The sequence below is a fragment of the Denticeps clupeoides genome, chromosome 19, assembly GCF_900700375.1.
Source record: "Denticeps clupeoides chromosome 19, fDenClu1.1, whole genome shotgun sequence".
In the NCBI taxonomy this organism is placed as follows: Eukaryota; Metazoa; Chordata; class Actinopteri; order Clupeiformes; family Denticipitidae; genus Denticeps; species Denticeps clupeoides.
This window is the reverse complement of record NC_041725.1, coordinates 9,105,435-9,116,286: the sequence shown is the minus strand read 5'-3', so window position 1 is coordinate 9,116,286 and position 10,852 is coordinate 9,105,435. Positions and strand designations below refer to the sequence as shown.

At 41.1% G+C, this 10,852-nt stretch overlaps 1 protein-coding gene across 1 annotated transcript; it reads left to right on the top strand.

Moving 5' to 3' along the window:
* The first annotated feature begins 3,685 nt into the window (after positions 1–3,685).
* Positions 3,686–10,742, top strand: LOC114769621 (uncharacterized). Its single transcript, XM_028962809.1, has 12 exons — positions 3,686–3,929; positions 4,033–4,324; positions 4,410–5,201; positions 5,282–5,509; positions 5,638–5,761; positions 5,850–6,754; positions 7,704–7,876; positions 7,971–8,262; positions 8,410–9,201; positions 9,281–9,508; positions 9,623–9,746; positions 9,829–10,742. The coding sequence occupies exons 1-12, from the start codon at positions 3,706–3,708 to the stop codon at positions 10,740–10,742; spliced, it is 5,088 nt and encodes a 1,695-aa protein (XP_028818642.1). The 5' UTR covers positions 3,686–3,705.
* Positions 10,743–10,852: the final 110 nt, after the last annotated feature.

Below are 10,852 nucleotides of genomic sequence, written 5' to 3'. Positions count from 1 at the left end.
TTAACATTAATATGAGTTCCCCTAGCCTGTCTTTTGTGCTGTAGTGGCTAGAAATGGCGCTAGGTCATTGTTTTGGCAATTTTGGTTCACCTTTCAGAGAGTGGCAGCTCTGGAATTTGTCCCCTTATGTGGTAATGTTTGCAACACTGGAGGAAAACACAATGAGCTCGCAGTTAGTAGTAGAGTTGAGGATGTTTCTAGGTAATGCTGACTTCTTTAATGCCCCCTGCTGGCCTTGTATAGGAATGGCAGTTGTGACAGGTTGTGAGGGGGCAAAGTTCCTTGTCAAACACTCAGACAGGTTGTGGCAGACAGTGGGCACCTGGAATAACTCTGGAGTTGGCACCCACTGGGGAGTGGGTGATTATCGGCACCCACCAGTGATTATCGTGGCTGCCTGGTGGAGTGTTCCTATGACCCCAGCAAGCACCGGTAGGTGGTCGGCCAACCATGGGTACTCCTTGGGGTGCTCCGGGTCAGAGGTTTATGTTCATTGTGTCTGTTCCTGATTCCCTGAATGTGTGCACCTGTCATGTAAAATATAAATTTATTCTCATTGTGTCTAGTCTGGTTGTTGTATTTTACTGTGTCTTATGTACTGATATGAGTGTCCATGCTCCTTTTTGTCACTGAGTAAATTCCCTGTTTTTTTAAGTCATGCAAATGCATCCTTTTTTCCGGCAATGCTCTTGATCCTTGATAGAATGATCGAACGACTTCTGGACACAGCCGACTTCTGTGGACATCCGTGGAATCCAGGAGGGTCCAGGCACTCATGACAGTTGATGGTGGTGTCGAGGATGCCTGTCCCTGTGTCTCCTGCTGGGGTTGTGCATGCTCAATGCACAATGTCTGTAAGGGTGCAAATGCTTGGAATGTCCGCCAAAGTTCTTTTGCTTTTTGAGTATTCCTTAATCCACTGTAAAACCGGGGAGAATAGAGTGAAAAACTCTCTCTCTACACACAAAAGCACTGTATTTAAACCACTTGAACTTGATGTTACCTGGCAGAAAGAGAGGTTAAAAGGATGAAAAGTTTCTAATTTATTAACCCCAGTAGATTATTATTGCAGGCACATGTAAACATTGTGTGTAAAAAGGTACCAATGTTACAGAGAAAACCAAAATGAAAGACAGGAGGAAAAGATAGAAAGAGACAGAACAGCCTGAACCAAGCTTCAGAGACATCACCTGATTCAGGACAAAAATGGGAGGAGGGAAAAGACTCGAAAGCTGGAAGGTTCGGTTTCGATGGAAAAGCAGCTGGGAGAAAAGTGCCCCTTCCCACACGTGAAAATGCTTTATACATTTGGCACACAGGAAGTTGTCACAGACCAATCAGAATTTCTTGTTTCTTTCGTCACGCCCTCAGAGTCTCCCATCTGGGGCAGACAAAGAGAGCAGGCGCTCCCGACGGCCGGTGCGTCGGACCTTTGGCTCGGGGGAGGTGTTGAATCTCCATGCACAACAAAAGCACAGAAACGTCGTAACTCTGCGACGTCCCATCTTACAGACGGCTGCTATGCAAAACAAAAGCGCAGAAAGGCCATAGCCCTGCGACATCCCGTCTTACACCCCAATCGGAGGAAATCCCCTGTTTTTTGTACGTTATGCAAATTAATCTGCCACTGATCCTTGAGACAAATGTAATTACTTCAGTTACTCTCATATAGTAATTGAATTTGTTACCGTACTATCATATTTTAAATAGAATAACATATCATTCTCACATTTTCTCACCTTTGTTACGACGATCTCCAGACGGATTCTACGGATTCTACATCAGGGACAGGGACAGGCAAAGGTCGTGGTCGTGGATTCTAATCAGCTGGGCGTGGGTAAATAAGGCTAGCGTCTCTGGGAATAAATTCAACTCACAGAGTGGGCAGCGTCTCCTCAAGGTAACCTGACTTTTATACTCGGTGCTTTCCGCTTCAGGGTCGCTGTCTCCCTAGCTTGTCTGGTGCTCTCTGGTGGGCTGGAGGTGTATTGACTGTGACAGAGCCCCCCCCTCCTAGGCCCGGCAGATCAGGGTGGCGGTCATGGAAATCCAGGAGCAGGGATGGATCCAGGATATCCCGCCAGGGAACCCAGGCCCCGGGCCGCCATGCTGGACCACGTCAGGGGCCAGAGGAGGCCAAGGGGAGGATGCAGGAGGGCAGGCGCCCCGCCACCTCCACTGATGGTACTGTTGGGGCTCTGAGGATGGGTCTCTGTCAGAATTGGCTTCAGGTGAGGTTGTCAGCTGGGATCAATTCCGACACCGTTTAAAGGTCTGGAACTTCGCCTCTTCTGCAGGGACGGCATTTTTGTGTGAACTTGACCAGTTTCTGTTAACGTGTATTTTTGAGTTCTGGCAGTCGCCACATGCCTGCGGGCTCCTTCGTGTTTTCCCCTGTTAAGTCCAACTGCTTTCGGCCACCGAGCCATATTTATTGGTGTTTATTTAGTATTATTAATAAATCCTTGTTTCCCGAATGTCCCGCCTCTGTGCTTCCCTCCCCGTCAGCTCGCGAGCGTGACACTCTCTTGCAATCAGAGAGTCAGAGTGGGTTCCACAGCCCCCAGCATTAACACGGGATCTTAACAGCGGTGCATACTAAGTCCTCTACTGTACATGTTCTACATGTAGGGATCAGCACCCATCCAAATAATGATCATCATTAAGTTTGCTGATGATGCCATTGTGGTCTCCAATGATGATGAGACAGTGTACAGGGAGAAGGTTCAGAGACTGGGGGGTGGTGTGTGGATAACAACTTGGTTATTAACTCTAGGAACTCATCTTCAACTTCAGGAGGAGGAAGGCGAACCTACAACCCATCTACATCAACGGGGAAGGTCTGGAGAGGGTGACCAGTTTAAAGTTCCTGGGAGTGCATATGGATGCAGACCTGAAATGGTGCTCCAACGTGTTGGTGGTAGTAAAGAAGGCCTAACGGTGACTGCATTTGCTCAGAATTCAGGGGCTGAGGTCAAGAATTAAAAGAATGAGAGACAGTATTTACAACCCGGCAATAGCGCTCATTAACTCAAACATATAAACTGCACATTTTCATGCCCATTTTATGCTCACTTTGAAGCTGCAGCTGACAATGGCTAAACACCGCAAGCAGCAACATAGTCACCTCTTACCCCTGTAAGAAACTCAAAGATCAGATGAGAATACTTTAAGGTTTCTTCTTCACTGCAGGGAACACTCCAGAATCTGGCTGCAAATGGCATTCATGATTTTAAAGGTGAAACATAGATGAACACAATCTGGATAATCGGCGGAATAAATGGCAGAGGCAAAGATTTCTGGCCTATGTTGCACTGTTAAAAGAGCAGCACTGCTAAAAGAACATTTTATGGTCATATATTAAACTACATGATGTATCTACGACCATAACAGTTAAGCCCTACACATTGTAATAATAAATCATGTTTTAACTATGTAAGAATTGTTTTTATTATAATAATGTCTTAATAATATGAAACATAATGTAAAAATAATATGAACAAAGTAAGTTTAATTATTTTATTTTGTATCTTTTGTACTTGCCAGGCATTAAGCAATTCTCTCATTCCCCATTTAAGCACCTCCTTCAATTGTCCTTCAGAGCCCCTGCACCACAGAGAAAGAGGTGCAGCAAGTATAAATGCCGCTGCTTTCGGCATTCAAACTGTAGATTTTGTGTTTAACATTTGCAGGTTATGCAGTGATATGGCATCAGAGATAATCACTCTCTCACTAATGATTATTTCTCTGACCACACTTTCCTCAGGTAATCAAAGTGAACCTCAGTGTACATTACTAGGGAAGGCTCTTCATCCACAGCTATGGAAGAAAGGGGACATCATCGTTGGTGGAATCTTCAGCTTTCACAGTGGCTGGGAAGAGAGGGAATTAGCATTCTCAGGCAATCCTCCTCCACTGCAATGTAACAGGTTGGTCAGCTGAATAATATATATTTTTTTAATATATAGAAATTCACTATTAAATAGTTATTATAAAGAACAGAAGAAATGACATAACATGTGTGTGGTGAAGTCTTAATTACAGGGCTATACAGTACGCTCAAGCAATACTGTATGCCATTGCGGAGATCAACAACAGTACTGATTTGCTGCCAGGTCTCTCTTTGGGCTTTAAGATCTATGATTCCTGCGGCTCTGCAGCTGAGGCAGTAAGTGGAGCAATGAGTCTATGCAATGGCTATGAGGACGCAGCCTCTGATGGACCATGCACTGACTCATTCCAGGTTCTGGCTATCATAGGTGAGACAACGTCTTCTCAGAGCAGAGCAATTGCTACCAGTATTGGACCTTTTCACATCCCATTGGTAAGTTTTTCACATACATTAGCAGTGTATATATTTTTATATATTTTAACGGTCCTTCAATGTGCAATTTTTCATCTTTTCTTAGATCAGTCACTATGCCACATGTGCCTGCCTAAGTGACAAAGCCAAGTATCCATCATTCCTCAGAACCATTCCCAGTGACTATTACCAGAGCAGAGCCCTGGCACAGTTAGTGAGGCATTTTGGTTGGACCTGGGTGGGGGCCATACGGACTGATGATGACTACGGGAATAATGGCATGGCCACATTTACAAATGTTGCTCAGCAGCTGGGGATTTGCTTGGAGTACTCAGTCACCTTTGTAAGAAATTACCCCAAAGAGAAGCTCCTGAGGGTTATTGAGCAAGTGAAAGTTTCTACATCACGGGTGGTGGTGACTTTTCTTTCCCACCTGGACCTTGAGGTTTTATTGCACGCTTTTGGTGAGCACAACCTGACTGGATTCCAGTGGGTGGGAACAGAGGCCTGGATTGCAGACTCTCAAATTGCCATGCTGGACAGTCACCACATACTAACTGGTGCCATAGGGCTGGCTATTCCCAAAGCACAAGTGACAGGTCTATGGGACTTTATGATGGATGTCACACATCTGAACAAATATGGTAATGGTATTTATACAGAGTTCTGGGAAAGCATGTTCAACTGTAAATTCTACACCTATAATGGAACAGCAACCCAGAGAAAGTGCACAGGACGAGAGGATCTGTCTGCTGTACAGAGTATCTTTACTGACATGTCTGTGATGCCCATTTTGAACAATGTTTATAAAGCTGTATATGCTGTGGCACATGCCCTCCACAAGGTACTGGACTGTGGAGAGACGTGTATTAATAAGAGACAACCTGAGCCAATCAAGGTAGCTGTCATAAAAAAATGCATTATGTTACATTATTTAATATACAATATACTATACAATGTAATATATTTCTAAAACAGATGTTAGAACACCTGAAAAAGGTGCGCTTCAGGACCAAAGATGGTGAGGAGGTGTATTTTGATGCAAATGGTGATCCAGCAGCGAAATATGAAATAATAAACTGGCAACCACATAAAGAAGGGCACCTTGAGTTTGTCACCGTGGGCCTTTATGACACGTCCTTACCTACAAATAGTCAACTAAACTTTAATGAACACACTATAGTTTGGGCCAAAAATGCAAAAAAGGTAAAGCATGATCTAGCATTTGAATATGCTATTAATAATACAAATTGAAATTCATTCAAAATCAAGCAAAGTACAGCTTGATTAATATGTTATGTACACTTAAAAACATTTGCATCTATTTACTTTAGGTGCCTGTGTCGGTGTGTAGTGAGAGTTGTCACCCAGGCACAAGGAAGGCAGCGCAGAAAGGAAAGCCTGTCTGCTGCTATGACTGTATACCATGCGGAGAGGGGGAGATCAGTAATGAAACAGGTAAATAAGTATACAAATAAATAAATATTATTTTAAACACAATTTAATATTTTTATATATTTATTTAATATTTGCACCTTATTTCTAGATTCTGTCACCTGTGTGCAGTGTCATTTGGAATTTTGGTCCAACACACAGAGGGACGACTGCATTGAGAAAGAGATTGAATATCTGTCTTACAAAGAAATTATAGGCATATTGCTCACAACAGTTTCTATACTTGGAACATGTATGACATTTGTAATAGCAATTATATTTTTAAAGTATAAAAGCACCCCAATTGTTAAGGCTAACAACTCTGAGCTCAGCTTTCTGTTACTCTTTGCCCTAATATTGTGTTTTCTTTGTGCACTGACTTTTATTGGCCAGCCCTCTGATTGGTCCTGTATGCTGCGTCACACTGCATTTGGAATCACATTTGTCCTCTGTATCTCCTGTGTTCTTGGAAAAACTCTAGTTGTGTTAATGGCCTTCAGGGCTACACTTCCAGGCAGTAATGTCATGAAATGGTTTGGTCTTCCACAACAGAGACTCAGCGTCCTTGCATTCACTCTCATACAAGTTATTATTTGTATATTGTGGTTAACAATATCCCCCCCTTTCCCATACAAAAATATGCAATACTATAAAGACAAAATAATCCTGGAATGTGATTTGGGTTCAGCAGTTGGGTTCTGGGCCGTGTTGGGTTATATTGGCCTCCTGGCTGTCTTGTGCTTTGTTTTGGCTTTTCTGGCTCGTAAGCTGCCTGATAACTTTAATGAAGCCAAATTCATCACATTCAGCATGCTGATATTCTGTGCTGTCTGGATCACCTTTATCCCAGCTTATGTCAGCTCTCCTGGCAAGTTCACTGTAGCTGTGGAGATATTTGCCATTTTAGCCTCAAGTTTTGGTTTATTGTTTTGTATTTTTATTCCGAAATGTTATATAATATTACTTAAACCAGAGAAAAACACCAAGAAGCACATGATGGGCAAAATGCCTTCAAAAGCCCTTTAGTTTTATTCTAACAATACTTACATCTTTTTGTAAGTATATTTAACACATGATTACAACAATATGAAACAAATGAATGTTTTAATTAAACAATATATACATTTTAAGTCCAGTGTCAAATTTTTTTCTTAAGAACATGCCAAAAAAATCACATCATGTCCGGTATATCATGTCATTTTCTTTTTGTATAGGCAATATGATGCACATCAGCATTTCTCCATTTTCTCATGCATAAGACTGAATCTTTAGAAAAGATGGCTTATCAGCACATGAAGATAATGTTCATAACTCAGGACACTGTAAAAACATGGTATTAAATAGTTAACTGCGTTTTAGTAAACCAAACATTCAAAGTTTACTAGTAATACTAGTAATTTAGAACCATTTACATGTTTGGGGAGTTAATCTACGATATGGCAAGTGATTAAGTGTTCTGATGCCAGTCTATAATGGACTGCACTCAGGTTCTCAGCTATTTGTGCTATAGTACCTCTTCATTGCTGTACAATGTGACTTTTTCCAAAATTCCTGAAAAAGACACATGATATATGTTTTCATACATAATCAAATACTTTCCAAAATTAGAAAACCCTATATTTACTACTGAGTGTAATTAACATAAATGACCAAATGACCCACCTTTTTTTCTTTAGAGGGTGGTAAAAAAAAAGTCATCCTGAAAACATACTGAAAACATACATGATAATATTCATTCCTATATTCTCTTAGGATGAGTAATGTTTTATGATGTAATTCCTGATGAACTAATTACCCCTGAATTAAGCACCTCCTTCAGAATGAAGCATTTTGTTGCACCACTGAGATTTATACGGTGTGAAGTATAAATGTATCTGTGCACTCAGCATTTGAACAGTCACACATGCATGGTGATATGGCACAGAACACAATCATCATGCTGCTCATGGCTGCTTTTCTATCTAAGGCATTATCAGTGAATAGAAGTGAACCTCAGTGTAAACTACAAGGAAAGCCTCTTCATCCACAACTTTGGAAGAATGGAGACATCATCATTGGAGGAATCTTTTCTTTTCACAGTGGCTGGACAGACAGAGATTTTACGTTCTCAAGTGAGCCTCCTCCACTCCAATGCAAAAGGTCAGTTAGCTCTGAAATATAGCAAATAAATAAAATCCTTAACAAAAGAGAATGTTGCTATTTTTCTCTAAAATTTAATCATTTTGCTGTGTAGCCTTAATTACAGGGCTGTCCAGTATGCTCAGTCAATACTTTATGCCATTGAGGAGATCAACAACAGCACCGCTTTATTGCCTGGTCTTTCATTGGGTTTTAAAATTTATGACTCCTGCGGTTCTGCCGCTGAGGCAATAAACGGAGCAATGGCTTTATGTAATGATTATGAGGACACATCCTTTGGTGTGCCATGCACTGATACATTCCAGGTTATGGCCATCGTAGGTGAGACAACGTCCTCTCAGAGCATAGCTATTGCCAACAGTATCGGACCTTTTCACATCCCCCTGGTAAGCATGTGCACTTTTTCTGGATTTTCATATATTTGCCACATTATCACAATTAAAAAGATCACCAGGAGGAGGATTACTGAGTTTGTCATATCTATCCATTAAGATTTATTTACATACAATGTTTGTCTTTTGATATTTTCTTAGATCAGTCACTATGCCACATGTGCTTGCCTAAGTGACAAAATCAAATATCCATCATTCCTCAGAACTGCACCTAGTGACTACTACCAAAGCAGAGCCCTGGCTCAGTTAGTGAGGCATTTTGGCTGGACCTGGGTGGGGGCCATACGAACTGATGATGACTACGGGAACAATGGCATGGCCACATTTGTAGAGGTTGCTCAGCAGCTGGGGATTTGCTTGGAGTACTCAGTCACCTTTGTAAGAAATTACGCAAAAGAGAAGCTCCTGAGGGTTATTGAGCAAGTGAAAGTTTCTACATCACGAGTGATTGTGACTTTTCTCTACCATCTGGACCTTGAGGTTTTATTGCATGCTTTTGGTGAGCACAACCTGACTGGGTTCCAGTGGGTGGGAACAGAGGCCTGGATTGCAGACTCTCAAATTGCCATGCTGGACAGTCACAACATACTAACAGGTGCCATAGGGCTGGCTATTCCCAAAGCACAAGTGACAGGATTGTGGGAATACATCTTGGATGTCACACCTCTAGACATGTACGGTAATGGGATTTTCACAGAATTCTGGGAAACAACGTTTAACTGTAAATTCTACACCAACAATGAAACAATCGAACAGAGAAAATGTACAGGAAGAGAGGATCTGTCTGGAGTACAGGGTATTTTCACAGACATGTCAATCTTGCCCATTTTGAACAATGTTTATAAAGCTGTATATGCGGCGGCACATGCCCTGCACAAGGTACTGGATTGTGGAGAGACATGTACTAACAAGCAAAAACCTAAGCCCATCCAGGTAATCTCTGTGGAAAAAAAAGAAAAAAGTTAATTCTTGACATCCATTTAATGTCTATCAAATTCAAATTTTACAACAGATGTTAGAACAACTGAAAAAGGTGCGATTCAGAACCAAAGAGGGTGAGGAGGTGTATTTTGATGCAAATGGGGATCCAGCTGCCAAATATGAAATAATAAACTGGCAACCACATAAAAAAGGGCACATTGAGTTTGTCACAGTGGGACTTTATGACACATTTCTACCAGAAAAGAATCAACTATCTTTTAATGAGCATAATCTTGTGTGGGCCAAGAACACAAAGGAGGTAACAGGTCATTTTTTACACACATTTTGATAAATGGTTGTAATAAGTTAAGAAACAGTACATTGACAGAGTGAACCTAAATGCTGACAATGCATCTGCTTCTCTTTACTTTAGGTGCCTGTATCAGTGTGTAGTGAGAGTTGTCCTCCAGGCACCAGGAAGGCAGCACGGAAAGGAAAGCCTGTCTGCTGCTATGACTGTATACCATGCGGAGAGGGGGAGATCAGTAATGAAACTGGTAAATTAAATCAAGAAATAAATATAAAAAGGTTTTATTTCGTATTTTCAACGTGCTAAATATATGTTTACCTTGTTTCTAGACTCAGTAACCTGTGTGCAGTGTCATTTGGAATTCTGGTCAAACATGCAGAAGGATGACTGTATTAAGAAAGAAATTGAATATCTGTCTTATAAAGAAATTATAGGAATATTACTAACAGCCATTTCTATACTTGGATCTTGTATGACATCTTTGATATCAGTAATATTTCTCAAATATAAGAGCACCCCAATTGTTAAGGCTAACAACTCTGAGCTCAGCTTTCTGTTACTCTTTGCCCTAATATTGTGTTTTCTTTGTGCACTGACTTTTATTGGCCAGCCCTCTGACTGGTCCTGTATGCTGCGTCACACTGCATTTGGGATCACATTTGTCCTCTGTATCTCCTGTGTTCTGGGGAAAACTCTAGTTGTGTTAATGGCCTTCAGGGCTACACTTCCAGGCAGTAATGTCATGAAATGGTTTGGACCTACACAACAGAGACTCAGTGTCCTTGCCTTCACTCTCATACAGATTATTATTTGTATATTGTGGTTAACAATATCCCCCCCTTTCCCATACAAAAATATGCAATACTATAAAGACAAAATAATCCTGGAATGTGATTTGGGTTCATCAGTTGGGTTCTGGGCCGTGTTGGGTTATATTGGCCTCCTGGCTGTCTTGTGCTTTGTCTTGGCTTTTCTGGCTCGTAAGCTGCCTGATAACTTTAATGAGGCCAAATTCATCACATTCAGCATGCTGATATTCTGTGCTGTCTGGATCACCTTTATCCCAGCTTATGTCAGCTCGCCTGGCAAGTTCACTGTAGCTGTGGAGATATTTGCTATTTTAGCCTCTAGCTTTGGTTTATTGTTTTGTATTTTTATACCAAAATGTTACATAATATTACTTAAACCACAGAAAAACACTAAGAAACATATGATGGGTAAAATACCCTCAAAAGCTCTCTAATGTAAAGTAAGTAAAAGCAATTTTTGAAATTGTAATTATAAATTCCTAATGTAAAATTGATAATGCAAGTTAATGCATTTAATAAATATCATTATATCAGGTTCCCAACT

What these genes read in the sequence shown, in the direction of transcription:
- LOC114769621 (XM_028962809.1), top strand. Translation starts at nt 3,706, where the DNA reads ATGGCATCAGAGATAATCACTCTCTCACTAATGATTATTTCTCTGACC. An exon ending in GGGCCAAGAACACAAAGGAG is followed by an intron (nt 9,509 to 9,622) that starts GTAACAGGTCAT and finishes TCTTTACTTTAG; the next exon opens with GTGCCTGTATCAGTGTGTAG. An exon ending in GGAGATCAGTAATGAAACTG is followed by an intron (nt 9,747 to 9,828) that starts GTAAATTAAATC and finishes CCTTGTTTCTAG; the next exon opens with ACTCAGTAACCTGTGTGCAG.